The sequence below is a fragment of the Protopterus annectens genome, chromosome 2.part2, assembly GCF_019279795.1.
Source record: "Protopterus annectens isolate FY-2018-M chromosome 2.part2, PAN1.0, whole genome shotgun sequence".
Taxonomy (NCBI): domain Eukaryota; kingdom Metazoa; phylum Chordata; order Ceratodontiformes; family Protopteridae; genus Protopterus; species Protopterus annectens.
The window spans coordinates 26,815,021-26,836,957 of record NC_056730.1 but is presented as its reverse complement, the minus strand read 5'-3'; the positions used below and the strand labels follow the sequence as shown (position 1 = coordinate 26,836,957).

The window sequence follows — 21,937 nt, the reverse complement described above, 5'->3', positions numbered from 1 at the left end:
GCACTGAAAATACCGAAGCAACAGAAACGGACAACCAAATTCTTTCCTAGGAAAAAATGTGAGTTTCTGTTGCTTTGATATTTGTAACTTTTGCTAAAATAAGGTCGATCAATCAGCGTTCGCTTGTTTAAGCGTTTGCTGATCTAATATAGACCTTGGGAATACATGGTATCCTGGTGGAAGTTTGGAAGCTACAAGGGATGAAAGTGATAATGATCTGGAAGGTTTTTTTTAACAGTATTTTAAAAGGAGGGGAAGCACCAACATCCTGGGAGAAAGCTGTGATGGCTGTAATACATAAAGAAGGTAAAGATGTATCAGATCAAGCTTCATATAGGCAAATTTCAATTTTAAGCCATGATTATAAAGTGTTTATATCTGTAATGGCTAAAAGAATGATAAAAGTATTGCCAAAATTGATAGATATGGATCAATGTTGTTTTGTGGAGGGGAGGCAAACATTTGATAACTTTAATAGAACAGTGATGATCCAGAGGGAAGCAGAATATAAGAAAGTACTGCTATTGTTGGTGGTTCTTCATGCAGAGAAAGCAATCAACAGAGTAAGCTAGGATTTTATGAGTTGGGCAGTGGAAGTACTTGCATTTCCTGATACAGCCTCTTAATTAACTTTATAATTGTATAGGGATAGGAGGCAAAAATCAAAGTGGGAGTGTTGCTCTCTGATAAGTTGTGTCTGAACAGAAGAACCAAGCAAGGGGTTGTCCTCTTTCCCTTTTGTTATCTGCATTATATTTGGAACTATCGCAAAGAAAATATGTGACTTAGAAATTTAAGGATATAATTGGTATGACATTCAAGAAAAGTTGTCTTTATTTGCAGATGATATTATTTTGTACCTGATAGAACCAGAAAACAACATCTCCATGTTGTGGAATATTCTGAGTCAGTTGCAGGTTTTTACAGGATATAAAATTAATGAAGGTAAAACAAATGCTATAGCTGTAAACTACGTACCCATACAAGCATTGGTCCAGTAATACCCATATTTATGGGGACATGATAAAATGAAGTACTTAGGAGTATGGGTAAAAAAGATTCTGTTATGGCAGCTAAGGATATGAGGGAGGAGACTAAACAAAAGATAATAAAAAATTTGAGAAACTGGAAGCTCTTTCCTATTGGTATTAATGTTTTTAGTCTGTTTAGTTTTATACACAGGTCAGACTCATTTTTATCAATCAGAAATAAGTTATGAATAGTAATTAATAAAGAGTTGAAGGATTTTATCTGGGAGGTGAAGAGGGCAAGAGTCAAGTTCTTAAGTTGATCCTACCAATAGAACAAGGAGATTTATAATAACCTGATTTGAAGTGATATTTTAAACCTACACCATTAAGGCTTTTATACGTAACAGAAGCAAAAAGCTAAATGGAAAAGGATGATGATGGGGGGGGGGGGGTAATTCAAGAAGTAAGTAAAGGGTGGGATTTTGGATGTAGATCCCTAAGCAGAATAACAAGAATTGTACGGAATATTATATTCATAAAGTAGCAGAAAGCATACAAAAAATACCTTTGTACTTACTCAGTTAGGCCACCAGCTGGCAGTGTGCAACCACTACCTATCTTTTAATAAAAGCCATAAGTACTGTAACTGTTCTATTAATTTATCACTGCCCTGTTGTAGCCCTATTAATACTTACTGTATTCTACTAAACAGCTACTGCCCTGTTTTTCAGCTCCTATCCCCTGTCAGCCCTCTGCATCCTTCTAATTTCACACACTCAGTGCCTTCTTACCTCTGAGCTAGTTCTCAGCTTCACTGATAACTTTTCTCTGGCTTTCTTCCTTCTCCTTGGCTCTACCCACTCTGTTCGCCCTGCGGGCTCACTCCGCTCCCCAACCCTGCCCCCAATTTCCACCCACCCTCACTAATCCTACTTTTATTTCAGCCACTCCCAGCCCACTCAAGACAACCATCCATCAAAGCCTTCCCCTCTTTACCCCTCTTCCTTTCAGCCACAGTAATTAAATACATCACTAATTAAATACATCACTCTTTCACTACCCCCTCTCACCCCACAGCTCTTCTCTCCAACTACAAATCCTCCCATATTAAACTACCTTTTTCTAACCATGCTTTCCTTACTGTTCATAACACTCTGAACCCCCATCTCCCTCCTATTACTCCCAACAACTTTATACCATGCCAGCTCCTATACCTCCAATCAGCTTCCACTCTCTACTCCTTACCATACTCCCACACAAAACCATCTCCTCCCTCACACAAATAATCATTTCTTTTCCATCTCCTCCTGTCTGTTCCAACTCAACCCTCTGCACCTTTTTAATCCTAAAATTATTTCCACTTCTGCTAAGACACTTACTCTTAAACAAATACTAGACCATCCAGAATACCCTAAATCCAAACCAAAACACACTAAAATAACTTCCTTCAATAACCTTGCTTTAGCTGGAGACATACACCCCAACCCCAGACCTAACCCTTCTACAAATAACAATTACCCCACCTTCCTCTAACCTTTCATCCCCATACAATACTCTTAAAATTTTCACACTCGATGCCCAGAGTCTCAACAACAAAGCACATTAGTTTCAAGCATGGCTAAGTCATAACCAACCTGACATTGTAGCCATCTCTGAAACGTGGCTCAAACCCCACATCTCTGACTCTGAAATCCTACATACTAAATTTCACAAAAAAAAGGCGGAGGCATTGCATTAATCTAGTCCAGTCTACATACCTTAATTCCCCTACCAAACCCCATTCCTAAATTCACCTATGCAGAACTAACAGTCAGTCTGTTAAAAATGAATAATCACAAAAGCATCTGTATCATCACCCTTTATATCCCACCTGGAAATAACATCTCAACCCTTGAAGATGTACTTCAATGGGCCTCAGCTGAAATTAACCTTGAAACTTACATACTAGATGATGTAAACATCGACTGGAATAAAATCAACAGTTCCATACCCTCCTTGTCCATTAACCTCTTTAACTTTACTCAAATAACCCACTCCATCACTAGACCCAATAAAACAAATCCCTCAGGATCCACTCTTGACTGGATCTTAGTCACCTATCCAAATAAAATTACCAACTCTGGCACCATCCCTGACTCAATTAGTGAAAACATCCCAGCTTTCATTTACCTGGCAACCACCTCCCATCCACACCAACAGCAAAATATTCAGACCCGCAACCTTAGTAAATTTGAACCCAAAACCTTCTCTAACTATCTCAAACAAATGAACTGGAACATTCTAAAAACCCTTCCACTCTATAAAGCCATAGACTACATTAATTGTACTTTCCTAGACGCTCTAAATTCCCTACCTCCACCAAGGAAAAAAAGAATAAAAACTATAACTGCCCCTTGGCTAACCAAAGAAACAAAGCAAATTATGCATCAAAGAGCAAGTCCTGGAAGCTTTACCAAAAGAATAAACTTCCCAAAACCATTCTCCAGTGTACACAGCTCCGTAACTTTGCAAAAAAAAACAAATCTTCAGAGACAGAAAATCCTACTACACTAAGCTCCAGTCCAACCATCCCCAAAACCCTAGGCTTTTTTGAAACTCCATGAACTCACTCCTCAACCCAGGTTCCAAAAATAACCCATGTCCGGACCCAAGTAAATCTGACCTCAAATTAGCCTCACTATTCAACTCTTTCTTTATAGAGACAATATCCGACCTAACGAAAACTTTTCCCAACAATGACCCATCTCTCCTACATTCCACCTAATCTAAGTCCCCAAATAATATCCCCCCTATGTTTGAGCTTAAACCTGTCTCCACTAACTACACAGAAAGACTTCTATCCAAACTTAAACCGTGCTCCAATGCACCGGACAACATCCCCGCTTCCTTTCTCAAATCTGCTGCTGATGGTATAGCTCTCCCAATTAGTATCCTAATTAATAGATCCATAAAGGAATCCTATGTTCCTAAACTCTGGTGTTCTACCTTTATTCTTCCTCTCCACAAGGGAGGCAAAAACAGTAACATTTCAAACTTCTGCTCTATAGCTGTTCTCTCTCCAATCTCCAGAATCCTAGAAAAATGCATCCACCTCCATCTTATGCCTTTTCTGCCTAAAAAACAACTTCTTACCCCTACCCAACATGGCTTCCAACCAGGACATAACACCATAACAGCTGTAGTGTCATTCATAGAAACTGTCAGTCAAGCCTGAGCTTCTGGGAACTTAGTATCCACAGTGCTCCTAGATCTCTCTAAAGCATTCAATACTATTTCCCATAAGTACCTTCTAAGTCACCTCTCAAACCTAAATCTCTCCCAAAACACTCTTTCCAGGTTCTCAAGCTATCTGTCAGATAGATCTCAGGCTGTGAAATGAAAAAAAGGCACCTCACCTTTCTTACCCACCCCTACCGGAGTACTACAGGGGTCAGTCCTTGGACCAATGCTGTTTAATATCTTTATCAATAACTTTCACTTTGCTATTCCTAATGCCAAAGTCATCCAGTATGCAGATGACTCTACACTTGTCTGCTCTTCCTCTAACCTCCCTGAACTCCTATCTAAAACTCAGACTGCCTTCTCAACTACTGAGATCTGGATGTACCAAAATCACGTTTCTCTCAATGCTAACAAGTCTAAAATACCACTATTCACACCCTCAAAATATTTCTCTTTTGATAAAAATTCCATCCAAGTCCATAGCCAGAGCAACTCTCTGATCAAAGTTGTTCCCTTTGCCAAACTACTCGGTGTAACTATAGACGAAAGCCTCATCCATATTCAGCAAAATATAAAGAAAACCCACTAAAAACTAGGTATGCTATACAGGAACAACCACTTCCTCTGTACTTCTACCAGGCATACTCTGGCCTCCTCTTTCCTCCTTCCCTCCCTTCTGTACAGTGCCCCACTACTAACTAACCTATCCTCTTCCGTCATTTCCAAACTTGAAAGCTGTTATAATAAAATTTCTAAATTTGCCACCAAAGCCACCTCCAATCCCTCAACTGATTAGAATTTACAAATTACCTGGACTTCCTCCAGCTTACTACAGCACATAAACTAATATTTAATCCAACCAAATGCCACACTCTAACATCCTTCCCCCATACACCCCAAATAGAACTCTCAGATCTGAACACCAAAACTTAATTACTGTCCACAAACCTAAACATCCTGCTGGACAGTTTCTCCTCTCCTTCTCCTTGGGTAAGAAATGGAACTCTCTCCCTTCCACACTAAGGACAATGTCAAACACAAACAACTTCAAAATTCAGCTTTACACCTACCTCTCCTCAAAATGGTAATATAACTCTATTCTCCCTACCTAGAACTCTTTTACAAAAGCCCCTGGGAGGGTATCCTCCTGAGTTCCTAAGTACCTTATAGCTGGCTATAACCTTCTATAGCTAATTCCCATACGATCTCTCACACTCTGTAAATATTGTAAATAGCTTTTGTCTTTAACTGTGTGAATTTTTTAAAATGTATCTGCACAATATTTTTCCACTATGGGCAATATTGCTCATGCTTTGTATTATTTGTACTTTTATTTTTATTGGACTGCTATCTTTACTGTAATCTGTTTCATGCATCTTTTATCCCCGGGTCTCCACTGAAAACGGGCTCTCTGGGCCCAGTGGACTTCCCCGGTAATCAAACTGTAAATAAATAATAAATAAATAATAAATAAGCCAACAATGGAATGGATGACTGCAGCTAGGGGTACAGAGAATAGGCAAGAGGGGGCTGGAGTTTACTGGAAGAAGCTGGCGAAGGAATCAAGATATTGGGAAGAAATAATTGGAGAGGGAAAGGTAATAGAATGAGAAGAGGCCAAGAAGACATTTGGACTACAGGCTAGAGATTGCCTTCCCTGACTGATATCAGAGTAAAGGGAAGAAAAAAAAAGAAGAGAGGAATCTTACATGGAAGAGCTGCACCGGTTGAGTTTTTAGTTGAATTTGGAACAGGAGCTGCAGTTAAAAAGGGATAATTAGTAGGGCATATAAGATATTAAATGATAATTATAAGAATCAATCAGAGGAGGTTAGAAAAGATTGGGAAGAGAGTATAAGTAAGCAATTCACAAATAAATAATGGGAGAACATATTTATGGCTCCCAAATATACAACAAAATCTAGAAGATTAATGATGTGTTTTTGTAGGCACTTATATACCCCAAGCAGACTCCAAATAAGTTTTCCTTAGGTATCTGGCAAGTTGGAGATGTAATGGGGAAGAAAGAGGTACTTGAGGGCATATGTTCTCAGAATGTAATGAGCTGACAGACTTTAAAAATTACCTTCAGAGTACTCTGTGAGGAATACTAGGTAAGCAAATAAGTATAAGTAAGGAGGTGATTTTATCAGCTGGGATACAGGATCTGTATTGCCTAGACATAGTAAGGCTTTGTTAACTTTAAATCTCGTAGCTGTCAAAAAACAATTACTAGAAAATGGAAATCAAAGTCTAAGCCAACAATACTTGAGGTAATGAATATTTTAACACAGATAAAATAACAGGAAGTGGGATCTGTAGAAAAGGGTTGGAGTAACTTACACAGAAACAAAATGAAATTGTGAGAAAAATACATGCAGAAAAATATTTGGGAGGAGGAATGAGGCTTAAGACAAGGCAGGAAACGAACAATTTATGCAGTATTGGCTTAATTATGTTGGACAGAACAATGTATGTCATTTGTAATGTTTGGAAATGTGAACTTGTTAATATGTTTTTTTTTACTTTTAAAATGATAATTCAATAAAGGTGTTTTTTAAAAGAAAAAAAAGTGTATCAATAAAATGTGTAGCTTGTCAGGATTCCTTGTTGGGAAATACTTTCAAAGTATAACTTTTAGTGGGAAAACAAGGTCTTCTTTTTTCTCAGAAACTGTAGCTAGGGCCTATAACTTGAGGTGTTGCGGGTTGTCATTAAAAATTGTACTAGTCAGATTGTACACAGACTGTTCTAGATTTCGCTACCTGCTTGTTGGGAACATTTTCAGTACAGCATGGACCAGGCTTCTGGTTATTCAGTTCTTACTTCTCTGATCCACAAGACGAAAACTGTATGGGAGTCTTTGGTCATCAAGCTGGCTTCCTCTTCACATGAGTTGCCAATGAATGGCTCTGCTGTGGCCATTTCAAGTACCTCTGATTGCTCATCAGTTTATCTTGATTCATCTGGAGTTGCTCCTTGAGAAGCCACTAAGGACTGGGAGACACACACATCCTCTGCAGCTGTTCCACTCTCCTCTTTGGGCAAAAGAGGAACCACATTTGTTCTATGTCAGAGGAGGGAGCAGAGGACGCTCTGCCATGCAGTTGTCCCAAGGTGTTCGATTCCTGTGGAAGGGATCCATCCTCAAGTCAGTCTTTTCCTGAGGAGCCTGCTAGGAAAAGAAAAGAAAGTTAGGCATTTTCTCTCCCTTTTTCATCTAGGATGAGCAGGGAAGATTGGCTGGCTTTTGCTAAGGGCCTCACAGAAATTTAAAAGAAAAAGATTTTCCTCTGTCTTTCTGATTCTCATTCTGAGGGACAGGAATTGGATTTGGATTTGGATTGTGATTGTCGAGTGCCTACACCACAAAAAGGAGACTTGAATTCAGAAAAATGTTATCTGATGTTGTCAATTTTCATTCATTTCGCAACATGCTGGTTCAGATCCAATCCTAGGATCCGACTCGGCCACATTCTTTTACAGTTTGTGGTCTACTGCAAACTCTCAAGCTCCTCCCATACCCATAATACTGCAGTCCCCCTCCATACCTCAGATCTCATTTGCTGCCTTCTCACACAGACTTAGTCCCTGTCAGCTCTTGAGTGTTTAATGAATTACTAAAGTTTTTTTCAGTATAATACCTTTCTTATTTATTTCTAACTTATATCTTCGTATTTTTATATAGCCTCCCTTATCCCTATGCATTTCTTTCTGCGTATGTTGGTACCATTGTTGGTAGGTTTTTTTCCCCTAACTGTCCCTTTTTATTGTTTTGATAATCTTTTCTACCATTGTTGGCAGTTTTCTTTTTACCTTTCTTTTTCTTATTATTTTTTTTTAAATCTTTCTACCTCATTCTTCTTTGCTGTTAGATATCATTATGTCTGAAAAACCTTTGGGGTTCAAAAAGTGTAAGGCGTGTGGGCACAAAATTTCCTTGTCTGATGCCCATGACTCTTGTGTATATTGTCTGGACCCTGCCCATTTGGAAGTCCCTTGTGAGATATGCAAATCTTTCAGTCCAAGGGCTTTAGTTGACAGAAAGAATAAATTGATTTTGAAGGGACTTCTCCTCACGACTTTTTCAGAGTCACTGGCTGGAGCTCATACGTCCAAGGCAGGCCAGAAGGAGTCAAGAAAATGACTTCCTGAACCATCTGGATCTTGCACTGCATCTTTGGATCTCAATAAGGAGTTGGCCCAGAAGATTATGAAATGGTCTGATTTGAAGACCAAATTCTCAGATCCGACTGCTTTAGATACAAGATCTACCTCATTGGATCTGGTTCTCTTGAAGTTGAAAGAGCTCCGCTGGACCCATTATGCTTGGTCTTTAGTACCGGTCCCCTCTTGGCTCCCTTCCCCCTTCTTGGAGAAGCGCCGAAACTCTAGATCTTCCTCTTAAGCTTCATCTTCCCATTCTTCCAGGAGTCTTAGGGAGGCAGATGTGAATAGAATGATGATAAAGTTTCTTTTGGTGCAGATACAGATGGGAGATCTCCCAGCTCCTACCCCTTTGGGTCAGGAGACTTTCACTAGTGTTACTCCAGCCATCTTGGCTCCTTCTCCAATCTGTCCTTCAGTTTTAGAGCCCTTGGATGAGAGCCTTCTGGGACTGTCTGTATTGGATCCAAAGATGGTGGTACCTTCTCTGAGTGGACCGACTCTGAATGTGTTGGAGCTGGATGACTCCCAGAGCCAAAGTGCCATTGTTGGTTTTGAGGAGCTAGAGTTGACTCCGAAGCTATCAGAGACTTCTCTACCCCTTGGGGCTTCGACACTGGACAGCTTGGCTCTGACTTCTGCCTTGGGTGGGCTGCCTTCATGTCAGAGGGAGACGATGGTCTGGAAACATGTCTTCTTTGTTCCATCGGCTTCCTTCTCCCTGGGGCATTCACCTTTGAGGTAATAGAGAAAGTATTCCCTTTTAGAAGTCAGGTATCTTCTTCGGATCATTCATCTGGTTCCCAGATGTCTTTAAGCCATGAGCCTCATCACTCTACCCCACAGGGACAGCCAGTCCAAAATCTACAGGCCACCCAACAGGTTATCTTTGTATCTTTCGATACTTCTGCAGAGCACCCCACAGGAGAAGTCCCTAGGCAGAGATGGTGGAAGAGGAGGCACTTAGACTCCCCTCAGGAGTCAATCACATATGATACTAATTTCGATGAACAGGAAGGGTCCCCAAGATTAGCAACTGATGATGTCTCCTTTGGAGACATTTTGGAGATCCTTAAGCAAAGAGGTGGTTGGTCTACCAATAACCCTTCCTGGAGATATTTGGGTCTAGCCAATCTACTTCCTGGGTGACTCCATCCACCGACGAGCTTATTGAGTAGATCTCAACAAAATCCCCAAAGTCCCACCCAGTCAGAGAAAAGCAGTAGCATTACAAATAAAAAAGATGCTAGAAGGAAGAGTCATCCAAGAGGTCCCCCCAGACCAGAAAGAATCCAGAACTTACTCAAAATTCTTTTTAGTGCCAAAGAAAACAGGGGGACTGGAGACCAATTTTGGATCTCAGCAAACTGAACAAATCAGTTCAGTGTACAAAATTTCAAATGGTTACAATTCAGTCCATTTTGCCTTTCCTGCACAAGGATGACTGGATGTGCTCAACAGATCTTCAGAATGTGTACTATCGCATAAAAATGAACAGACAATCCAGGAGATACCTACACGTCCAGCTAGGAGTCAGTCATTACCAGTTCAGAGCACTGACCTTTGGCCTCATCACAGTCCCCAGGGTGTTCACCAAATGCATGGCGGTAGTAGTAGCTCACTTGAGACTGCACAGATTCTGACTGTTTCCTTTCCTGGATGACTGGCTCTGACCATGCATCTACTGATCAAAGTAAGAGGTTACATAATCCAATTGTTCTCTCACCTAGGCATTATAATCAGTCTCAACAAAGCTCAACTAGAACTAACTCAAGTGCTAGAATTCATAGGAGCCTTGCTTGACATGGTATCAATGACATCCTCCCTTCCCCTGAAAAGGGTACAAACTATCCAATTTCAAGTTAAAAAATAATTAAAAATTCTTTAGTCAGCCAGGCTATAGGCGTTAGGGTTGATGTCTGCTACCATAATTCTGGTTCCATTGGCACAATACCATATGGGAATTCTTCAGTGGTCCCTGGCAGCTCAGTGGTCCATCATGCATCAACCTTTGTCCACCCAGATCAAAATAACTCAGGCATGCAAAAGGTATCTCAGGTGGTGGATTTTCTCAGAACAGATTTTAGAAGGCCCAAAGCCATAGTGACCATGGACACATCCAATTTGGGTGGGTGGGGGCACTTTATGGGAAAGACGGTCCAAGACACTTGGTCCCCAGAAGAGGCCAACACGCTTATCAGTGTCCCAGAAATGAGAGCAGTTTTCCAAGCCTTGCAGACTGACCAAGACTCTCTTCCTTCAGGGACTATTGCGATTCAGACAGACAACATGTCAGTAGTCTGGTACAGCAACAAAAAAGGATGAACCAGATCTTATCTCTTATGTTGAGAAGCTTTGAGACTGTGGTATTGGGCAATCTCATCCTATCAATTTCAGATAGCAACGCACATTATGGGGAAATCCAATGTGATAGCAGACAAATTGAGCAGGTCCATTCTATTACCTCCCATGTGGTCTCTCAAGAAAATTGAGGGGAATATAGTCCGTTAATAGGACCAGCCATGCTGCGACCTCTTTTCATCTCCCTGAACAACAAGTACAGCAGGTTCTTTGTCCTGATCGACCCATTGAGGGAGTCACTGAGAGATGCTCTTCTCTACGATTGGCCCTGGGTCTCCTCTATGCTTACGCCCCCAACTCCTCTAATCCCTAAGTTTCTTCAAAAGGCATCTCGTTTGAAGAGCAGAGTCATCCTCATTGCCCTCATCAAATTTGGTTCCCCTTCCTTTGGCCTCATCTAGTTCATCCTCCTCGTATCTTGGATCCAGTTCCAGACCTTCTATCTCACCCAACAGACATGACTCACCTGGAAATTTTGGGCCTAAAGTTGAATGCATGGTTTCTCCAATTCTTTTGATAGCTAGACAACCCAGGCTGTCCTCCCTCTGCCCATTAAATCCTTTTGTCTTCCCACAAAGCTTCCACTAGAAAGATTTACAAATGTAAATGGAAAAGATTTGTTGTTTGGGCACAGCAGAAAGACATTGATCCTTTTTCAGCACCAGTACCCAAGGTTCTCGAATTTTTAGCTATTATTTTTAATGAAGGGGCCAGTTCATCAACAGTTAAAGTACAGTTGGCTGCTATTTCTAATTTTAATGCCAGAGTTGACAATTCTTCCTTATCTTCATTGCAAGTATGTAAGGCATTTATAAAAGGTACCTTTGTACTGAAACCTCTCTTAAAAGATCAGTTATCATATGAACTAGCTGTAAAATGTGAATTAAAGTCTTTAACTTGGAAAATATCAGCTAGGAGAGTTTCATAACTGCAAGGCTTATCTTCTAAATCCCCCATGTGATTTTTCATAAAGATAGAGTATGCTTAAGAACCAGTCCAACTTTTCTTCTTAAGGCGATGTCAGGATCCAATATTAATCAATTTATCAACCTTCCAGTATTCTTCCCTGATTTCTCCAATAAAGGGGAATACATTTCACATTTGTTGACGTTCATAGACAACTGCATTTCTGTCTGCTTAGAACTGACAAATTCAGAAAATCCTATCAATTATTTGTCTCCTTTTCAGAATCAAGATTGGGAAAGCCAATTACCAAAATAACTTTAGCTAAGTGGCTAACTGATTGCATTTCCTTTGTCTGCAATAAATTGGGTTTGTTCCTACCAAATCTTTTAAGAGCTTATTCAACTAGATTCATGGCAACCTTTTCAGTATTTCTATCTAGATGCTCCTTGGATGATATTTGTGCTGCAGCCACTTGGGCTAATCCTCATACTTTTATTGCTCATTACAAAATTGATCTGGTCTCTAGGGGAAGAAGAGCCTTCTTCTCAACAGTACTCAAGAATATCCTTTTATAGAGTCCACCCAGGATTCAGGTAGCTGGGGACTCTGTAACATATATTTAGGAATGAATGTATTCACCATAATATTCCGTCTGTGTTATCCATTTTCATTCTTCCTCAACTCCCCTCCCTCCATCCCTATACCTTTCTGGTTCATGACTTCTGGAAGAACGAGAGGAAACTGGAGGAACCAAAGTTCCTCTTTTGTGAGCTCCAGATAGTGGTTTCTCACTATTACTTACATTGTTATTTAGCAATAAAAGCAGCAAATAAGAGTTGAGTTATGGAGGGGGACTATAGCATTATGGGTAAGGGAGGTGCTCAAGAGTTTGCAGTAGGCCACGAACTGTAAAAAAAGCAGCAAAGGCAGATCAAAACCCATATGTTGAAGAATAAAAATGGACAACACATATGGGACATTATGGTGAGTAAGTAACTTCTTTTTTTCTTCACATGTGCTCCCCTGAAAAGTTAACTTTTTTTCTGATACTATTTTCCAAAATGAAAGAGTTGTTTCAGTGGAGACACAAAAAAAATTCCAGAATCCCACGAAAGATATTATCACTTGTTACAAGTGGATTTTCCTTAGCTTGCAGCTGTCCCTCCTCTGTTACCAACATTAGAGGATGCCTTCTTGGCTGCCAGCAGTTTGCCTAATAACCAACCACATGTCCACCCCAAAATCTGATAAATTATATTAGGTTCCTCAGTCCCATAAATGTCTCCTTTCAAACCTTAAATCAGACTATGCAGAGATTTCTTTGTCAGAATTAACTTTGGCCTGGAAGATGCTTTTTTATTTCCATGGAGAGGAGTGTTTCCACATGCATTTCCACGTTTTCCTTTGATAACCAGAGTTCATCTAAAAATTCAGAAGTACTCTTCCAAGATAATTGTGGTGACTGACTTTTGACCCAGGAAACAGTGGTTCTCTCTTGTCTTTTTGAAAAAGGCCAAGGACAATTACCACAAGCTTCCTTATGTAATGGATTTACTTACACAAGACAGAGATTGTTTGATACACCCCAACCGTCCTTCTTCAGGTGGCTGGTTGAATTATTACCTTTTCGGCATCTTTTTTTTCTTAGAGCCTGTAGCAGGTATTAAAGAGGCTAAGAAACTTTTCTACTAGGAAGTCATATATGGGTAAGTGGAAAAGATGTTCTAATTTTTGCAAAGTAAGAACAATACTTTTCAGGCCCAGATGCCTCTGGTTCTGTAGTATTTATGTGAGTTGCTATCAACTGGCCTTTCTTACTTTTCTATAAGGCTGTTCACCTTTTAGCCATTTTTGCTTTTCTGATCATAGATCTCTCTTTTCTAGCCAGCCTCAAGCCAAACAGTTTTTAAAACAAGTTTTGGATATCCTACTGTCTAGAAAGACAGGTGGCTCCTTTCTGAGTCTTAATTTTGTGTTCTTTATTCATTTTCATCCTGCTCACATGGCTGATTTTAAGTTCTTATCTTAGAAGAGTGTGCAGTCATTGTTCTGACTTCTGCTAGATGCATATCTGAGTTACAGACCCTAATAATGAGTCAGTATTATCTCATATTTCACAACAGCAGGGTAACTTTGAGAGCAAATAATTCATTCATGCCTAAAGTGCTTTCTGAGTTTACTTTGAGATAGGCTATTCACTTATGTTTCCTTACCAGAACCAAAAAATGAAGGCGAAAGAATTTTGCACACTCGGGATGTCCACAAGCTGGTCAAATACCACACTGACAGGACAAAATCCTTCAGGAGGTCTGAGCAACTGTTTACTTCCTATGATGAAGGTAAGAAGAAGGGACAATCAGTATCAAAGCAGGCTGTTTCAAAGTGGTTGTCTCATATTGTTGTTTCTGTTGTTTAAACCAAAGTATAAAAAGGTCATACACACAAACTATCCAGTAAAAAAAAAAAAAACTGCAAGAAAAGCCCAGCCAAGCTAGAGTCTTCAGTGTATAATATCTTAAGCCATCTGTAATAGATGCCTAAGTGATATATCCAAATGATCCCTTAAGGATACAGTGTTTCAGGTACAGCTCTTACGAGTTTTATTAATTATTTATTTTTTATTTATTTAACATTTGTTTACGGTAGAGTCCTACTTGGAACAAAGCCAATTTTCAGCAGAGGCCCGGGGAGAAATGCTCCAGACTCATGCCTTGGAATGTGGGAGGAAACCCACACGAATGCAGGTAGGACATGCAGATTCCACACAAAAGGCACCCCAGCCAAGAATCGAACTGAAGAACCTCTTGCTGTGAGGCAACAAAGAACTGCTGCACCACTGTGCCGTATCCATTACTGACTTCTTGTTAAGTTTTTTTGTGGGTACATTTGGGTCTATATTAGTAACTCGAACGCTTACATTATCGAATCCCTAAACATCGACCCGTCCTTATCGAAGCGCGAAAACATTGAACATCCAGAAGAGTAAAACTGGAAATGTTGAATCGTCATGGTTGACCTTCTGCGGTATAGCTCCATAAGGTAAGTGTGCGATAGTTACGGACCTTAGGGTTAGGGTGTGGGTTAAGGTAAGTGCTTGGATGGTAATGTATGTTAGATTTAGTGTAGGGTTTTGTTAAGTGTATGTGTGTGGATTATTTAGTTTGTTTGGGTTTAGCTTTTTAAGGTAAGTGTGCGATAGTTACGGACCTTAGGGTTAGGGTGCGGGTTAAGTTAAGTGCATACTTGGTAGTATATGTAAGATTTAGTGTAGGGTTAGAAGTAGGGTTTAGTTTAGGGTTAAAAGTAGGGGTTTGGTTAGTGTATGTATGTGGTTTATTTAGTTTGTTTGTGTAGATAGTATGTAGCGGGCGGGACAAGTATGATAGTTCAATGTTTTGAATTTCGCGGTTTAGGGCTTTCGGTGTTTATGTAGTTCAATGAGGATGGGTCAATGTTTAGGGATTCGATAAGGTAAGAGTTCGTGTTTATAATATAGACACGTACATTTAAGTATATAAATCCATAACCCACTAGCTGAAGAAACACGCCTTTTTGTGATATCATCACTACAGCATGTGTGGATTGCTTGGCTATACATAACAAACACAGAGCTTAAAAAACTAGTATCCATAAACATTAAGGTGCCTGCAAAACATCTCAAATAACATCCAAACCAAAGGGAAAGAGGTCACATCAACAAACACTTCAGTAAAGACTGTAAGAAAAACCCAGCCAAGCTGGCGTTTTGACTGTTTAATACCTAAACCTCCTGTGTTAGAGGCCCATGGGATGTATGCAAATGACCCCTGATTTTTTTGTTACTGGCACCATAACAAGTCACTTCCAAGTATGGTCAGAGCTACTAAAAATCAAAAGAAAAACGAGTTGCATGGTAGGAGAAAGCTGAAATAAGCAAATACGAATAACGTAATGCTAAAGCAACTAAAAACTTTAATATGGTAAGCGCTTTCAGTGGTAAAAATATTCCACCTTCTTCAGACCCAGAACAACATAAAACTGATGCCTATATAGCTTGTAGTTAATTATCAGTTAGTCATTCAATCAACCAATAAAAATAAAACCAGATAAAAGTACAATATTTAAACAGTATGAAACGTGCTCTAAAATGTTACAATGTTAAGTACATAATACTCAATTTATAAATAACATTAAATATATATGTATAACATGTGTAAATGTTATACTAAAAAATCACATTTTAAAAAGCTACTAGGGCAAAACTGAAAATGTATAATATGTGATAATGACATAAATTTACTGTAAGAACTAAGATATTTAGCTAAATATAGACACATAAAAAATATATAGTAATATGTAAAAAATAAATAATTAATTGCATGCTGGTTAAAGACTAAAATCTGATCATAATAATACTGAATATATGACCAAAAACAAAGTCCATATTTTTATATATATAACACTGTGTAAATGTTACTATGTTTCAAACTTAATCAACAAAAAAGGTACAGTATCAAATTCGAAATCTTTTATGCAAAATTAATATGGTCAGAGCTACTCTACCAGGGCCTTGGCTTCTTCTGAGGCTTTTTGGAAAGAGGTGGACTCTAAAAGTATTATAGAGGCAGCTACTTGGTTATCTCTGCACAGCTTTACAAAGCACTACAAAGTAGATTTTTTTCTCTAGGTCCAGAGAAAGATTTGCTAGGACTGTTCACTGTGGGCTACCCTCCCGGACTCTGATCCTTGTTCCTTCATCTTTTCTTCCTAAACTTTGGTATTATTCTTTTATAGCTTAGGCTACTGAAACAGTGATCTAGGGGAAAAAAATAAAATAAGGACTATAGAGGAAGTGAGGAAGGGGGGATCCTGATACAACAGTGTATCAAAGCAGACTGTTTCAAAGTGCTTTTTCTCATCCTGTTATTTTTTCATCCAAACCAAAGTGTAAAAAGGACACACAGACAAACCAACAGATGGTTTAAAGTATTATACATTGAAGAGTCTAGTATGGCTAGGTTTTTCTTGCAGTTTTTTTTCCCTAGAGTGTGAGTATTTTTTTCTTTTCCCCTCTCTCGTAGCATGTACTTAGTTTACAAGGCTCTAGTCTACCTTACAACGAGACAGGAAATCTCTAAATTTTTGGTGCCCTAACCACTGATTTCTACCACTCTTCATGAGCTGTTCAGTGGCTATGGTAGACGCAAGGTGCCCAAAAGCTTTGGAAGCTGACTGGTTAGCATATCGGTGGCAGGCTATAACTCTCACAGCTTAGGCTGTTGTAACAGTGATCTCTCTGAATATCTACTGTTAACTCATTCAAGCCTATAGTGCATTTTTTGTATACTTCCACTTTGCACCCATAGCCGCTTAAGGCATCCAGAACTTTTTTGTTCTGTCTTCATTTACTAAGTGACTACCAGCTAATAATAGTCAGCATTAAGAAGTGCAAATAGTTATTAACAAAATGACACTATGATTGTTAATGTAGGATGTCCTGCAGTACAGAAATTAATCAGTGTTCATCACTTAATGTTCATATTTTCATATTTATGTTCATATTTGATTAACTGAGAGTCCGTGTTATAGAGGGGTTTGGTGTGATATGCCATGGTGAGAGACAAGAAAATTCATTGTCACTGTTCATTTTTAATCACATTATAACTGATATATTTTTAGCTGTTTGCTAGTAATTATGAAAATAAACAGTATTTCCATACATACTTAACACTTCAAAAACAAGTGACTTACAAACTGTTGCATGACATTAGGTGAAAACTTAGATGCTGTTGTTGAAGACTGTCTTTGAAATTTGCACTGTAAGTTGCACATCTTGAGAAATATTTAGTATTTGTATTGCAAATTATACAATTAAGCATATGTTTTCATATTTCTGTAAATATCTCAGTAAACATACTCGTAGAGGAATTTCTTTTTGTCATGTAAAAACGTATGTATGGCTAACGAAAATGCTCTAATAACATATGTCTAGGTTATACATGCACAGTCTCCAGGATAGGACAAATTGTGAAAGTTTAGCAGAAATGTCATCTTGAGTTTGTGTGTTACCTGTAGATCAGCGCCCTGATTGGAGAATGAAAAGTCTTCAGCAGGGTGTTAATCTACAGGTAATGCCAGCTGAAAAAGGAGTCCGCCGCTTCACTGCAGCATATCAAGCTACTTGGAGTTCGGACTGAAAATAACAACAGTTGCCATTATTTTACAGTTGCTAAGCAGTGCTTTTGCTTTTTAACAAATATAAAATATAAAAAATAAACAAAAGTAAAATAAAAAAAGTGTATGTGTGTGAGTTTGTGTGTGTGTGTGTGTGTGTGTGTGTGTGTGTGTGTGTGTGTGTGTGTGTGTGTGTGTGTGTGTGTGTGTGTGTATATGCTTGCATGTGAGTTAGAGTGAGATCGATCAAGCCATTAATTTACACTCCCTAAACAGGAAAAAGTGTGTGTTTGTTTCTGTCTGACTGTGTGTGAGTGAATGCGTGCTTGTGTGCATGAAAGTGAAGTGTGTGCGAGAGAGAGAATAAACAGTGAAAGTGATTAAGTACTAGCAGCAGCAGTTAAGAGGTTTGAGTACCTCTCAACCTCTTTGCTCAAATAAAGCCTGAAATAAAGGGGGAACAAAAGATCAAAATAGGAACACATTTTAAATATTGCTATTATAAAATCACAAAATTGCTGAATAATAGGATTTGTGTTAGCATGAATTTTCTGAAGGAAATAGTCTGATAGTCAAATGTATATCATTATTTAGTGACTTCATCCCCCAATGACTGGCAAGAAACCCACATTTTAGGAGTAAGGAACCATAAAATAAGGTAAATAGTTGGATACTTTTTTAAAATGTTATATTTTGGATGTAAGATGCTTCCTCCAACACCATTTACATATACTACAGCAACTTTGAAACATTAGGCGGAGGAACTATTTTACGTCAAAAATATGTAAAAAATAATACAGTAATAAAATAAGTAAAACACAACAATTTTAAACACAGCCCATTCTCTAAGTGCAATAATGTCCTCCAGGATGTGTTACTGTGTAAATAATGATGCCACAGGCCGGCATTATTTACACAGTAACAACACACCCTGTTGGGTATTATTGCTTGTTTATAATATTTATGAAAAGGCTGAATGCAGTGACTGTTATCACTGTAAAGAATATATGTTATTGATAATGTAACAATTTGTACAGTTTTAATAGCTGCCATTATTCACAAAATATTTACTTTTGTTCATCTCATCCTGTTTAAGTTTATTTTTTTGAAAATGCTCTGGAATGCAAGATGTCTGTAAGCTGCTTAGAAATATTCCATGCTACAACACTTAGGTGTTAAGTATGTTTATTACACTACTGTGCCTATCTAAACCACTTGTATATTGTAATGTTTGCACATTTGCCAATTTTACAACATTGGGACATTACTTTGCCTTTCAGTATACAGACCATCAGTCATAAATCTGTCACTGCCAGTAACAAGAAGTGCAGCTATTTCCAGTTCTGTACTCCAGGATCTGTGTGTATTTTGTACTTTTTTCTGCTAATTTTGTGAACCAGTACATTTACAGTTCTGTGTTCTGAGCAAAAATTATTTTATTGCACAAAATGGGACTACCTAGGGACACAGAAAATACCAATATTCTTTCTATATTCTTCTTTAGATTAAATGTAACCAACTACTTTATATATACACTTTCTTAGTTGTGACCAAAGCATATCAAAGGTAGATGGAGTCTCCCAATGTACTCAAGCCGTGAAAATATTATTTTATTTCTAATGGTGTAAACATTTTTGGAACTAGATTGACACTTGTGTCTCTTTTGCGATAATGTAAGTAAAACTATTATGTATATACTGACTTGTATAACAGTATTTAACAAAGCCCCTTATGGATATTTGTGTAATAAAACAATCAATTTTGATCTGTAATGCAGGTGGATAACTAGATGCAATAAGGGCTAACAGAGTGACATTGGGTCTATATTATATTCTTGAAAGTCGACTGACATTGTCGACACGAGAATACTGAACACTTAAAATCTCGAGCATGTAAACGGAAATCTCCGTAAGGGGAGATTTCCGTTTACTGCGATGTAGTGCGGTCTTGGAGTTGGTATATTTAAGTAGCGGGGGGTGTGGTGGGGTGCAGGGGGGCTTGCCCCCCTGCTTAAACCCGTTAGGGTACATTTTTCTTTTTTTGTTTTTGTCTTTTTATAAGGTCGACGTTTGAAGACATTGACCATATGGTGTTGACCATATGTTCAATGTTTTCAACCGTCGATCTTATAATATAGACCCGTGACATCTAGTGGTGCTGACTGTTCTGATGTGAGCAGAAAGTAAGACTTGAGAGTTAACTTTCCAGGATGTGGTCTTAGAATTATTTGTGTTTATTTTAAGAAAATTGTAAAATGTGATCATGACGTTAACTATATGGGAGACTTAGAAAAGGGAACAGCTTACTGCAAGGGAATCTTGGTTAACTTGTAGTATAATGTGGCATTTCAGGCATATCATAACTTTTTAATTTAGTTTCCCCTAATAAAAAGTTTTATGGTAATTCAGAAATCGTGAAAATATTTTTTACTAGAAATGAGGACCACTTGGCCTACATAACATGAATGTTCTAGACCTACATAATATAAATATTTTTTCAAGTTAATCATTGTGTTGAATTCCTCTAATACTGATTTCTCTACATACTCAGGGAGCTTGCCTCAAGGATCCAACAGGAGACTCTACTTACAAACTTTATAGTGAGCTGTCTTCAGTATTATATTTGGGAGGGGTTTTATCTTTTAATCTCTGCTTGAAAAGTTGTAATCTGACGTGATTGCTTCTACTCTACATATTTTCAGGATTTTGGGCACGAGAAGTTGGGAAATTGATTGGGTTGGAACATCCACTTATCCCCGTTCATCACCAGTATGTCATCACTGGAACAATTCCTGAAGTAAAGGAACTTAAAAAGGAACTTGCTGTAATCCGTGATTTAGAAGGATCCTATTACTTAAGACAGGAGAGAGATGGAATCCTTTTTGGTCCATATGAAAAACAGGAGAAGATGAAGCTCCAGGAGTCATGGGTAACAGATGGAGTACCACCAGGTAAAATAATGTTTTCTTGCTTTAATCTATATGCAGTAATGCTTGTTGACGAATTGTCTGTTTCCCCAAAATAATCTCATTTTGTCCTGTAGTACTGCTTTTCGTGGTTGTGTTGTAGTAATCAAGGTGATATCATTGTTACTGGTGTCACTGAAATATTATTTTTCTGCTTACCTTCAGCAGCTATTCAGTTATATTTAAGTTAAACTTTTTGAGATGGTGTTATTTAGTGATGGCATTTACAGAACCCATACCAAAAGTTTTGTTTCTGAATATTTCATCCCTCATGGCAGTGATAATCTGTTATTGTAAGGGACATTGGATTTTTTTTTTCATTTGATCAAAAATAGGACTTTTCAGGCTTTAAGTATGATGACATTCTAAGGAACAGCAGTAACACCAATATCCACAGCTATTAAGCAATGTAAAAAAGAGAAAAAAGTGAAACAGTGCCAAAAAATGCTGAAGAGTAAGTATTGAAAGGGTCCGAGTTATGTGTGGTCACAAATACCAGGAACCGACTGGGGAAAAAAGAAAATTGAGGATAAAACCCAGACAGCAGTAGTGGAAGTGAAGAGTGAGGGAGCTGGTCACAATATTAATGATCTGGCAAGAAATTAAAGAGGTGAAGCAATCTCTGATAGACAAGTTTGAGAATCAAGAAAAGAAAACTCTGCAAGTGCAACAATGGCTAAATGATTGCTGTTTTCTTAGGCAATCCTTGATAGGGGAAAACTAAGAACCAAAGACAACAGCAGTGGCAGCAGAGGCATGAATGGATTTTCTGGAAATAAAATCGGTAGATTAAGAAGATAGGGTGAGAAGGAAAATATAAAAATATCAGTGTAAAACACTTGTAGTCCAAAAAATAGCAGGTAGTTCCAGTGTAAAAAAATTCTTCTTTATTCAACCACAGACATAAAAGCGCTTTCACAGATAACTTCTGCTTCTTCAGCTATCTGAAGGTATCTGTGAAAGCGCTTATATGTCTGTGGTTGAATAAAGAAGAAATTTTTACACTGGAACTACCTGCCTGAAGAAGCAGAAGTTATCTGTGAAAGTGCTTATATGTCTGTGGTTGAATAAAGAAGATTTTTTTTACACTGGAACTACCTGCCATTTTTTGGACTACAAGTGTTTTACATTTAATTGCAGTTTTCCTGGTGGACTGAAGCCTCTAGTAAGGAAGGTGTGTTTTTTTTACTTT

At 38.4% G+C, this 21,937-nt stretch overlaps 1 protein-coding gene across 1 annotated transcript in view; it reads left to right on the top strand.

The window, feature by feature from the left end:
• DMGDH (dimethylglycine dehydrogenase) overlaps window positions 1-21,937 on the top strand; it is a 1,049,975-nt gene that overhangs the window by 328,605 nt on the left and 699,433 nt on the right. Inside the window, exon 6 of the mRNA XM_044063708.1 lies at window positions 20,482-20,730. Within this exon, the coding sequence (XP_043919643.1) occupies window positions 20,482-20,730 (249 nt within the window). The remainder of the gene's footprint in view (window positions 1-20,481; window positions 20,731-21,937) is intronic.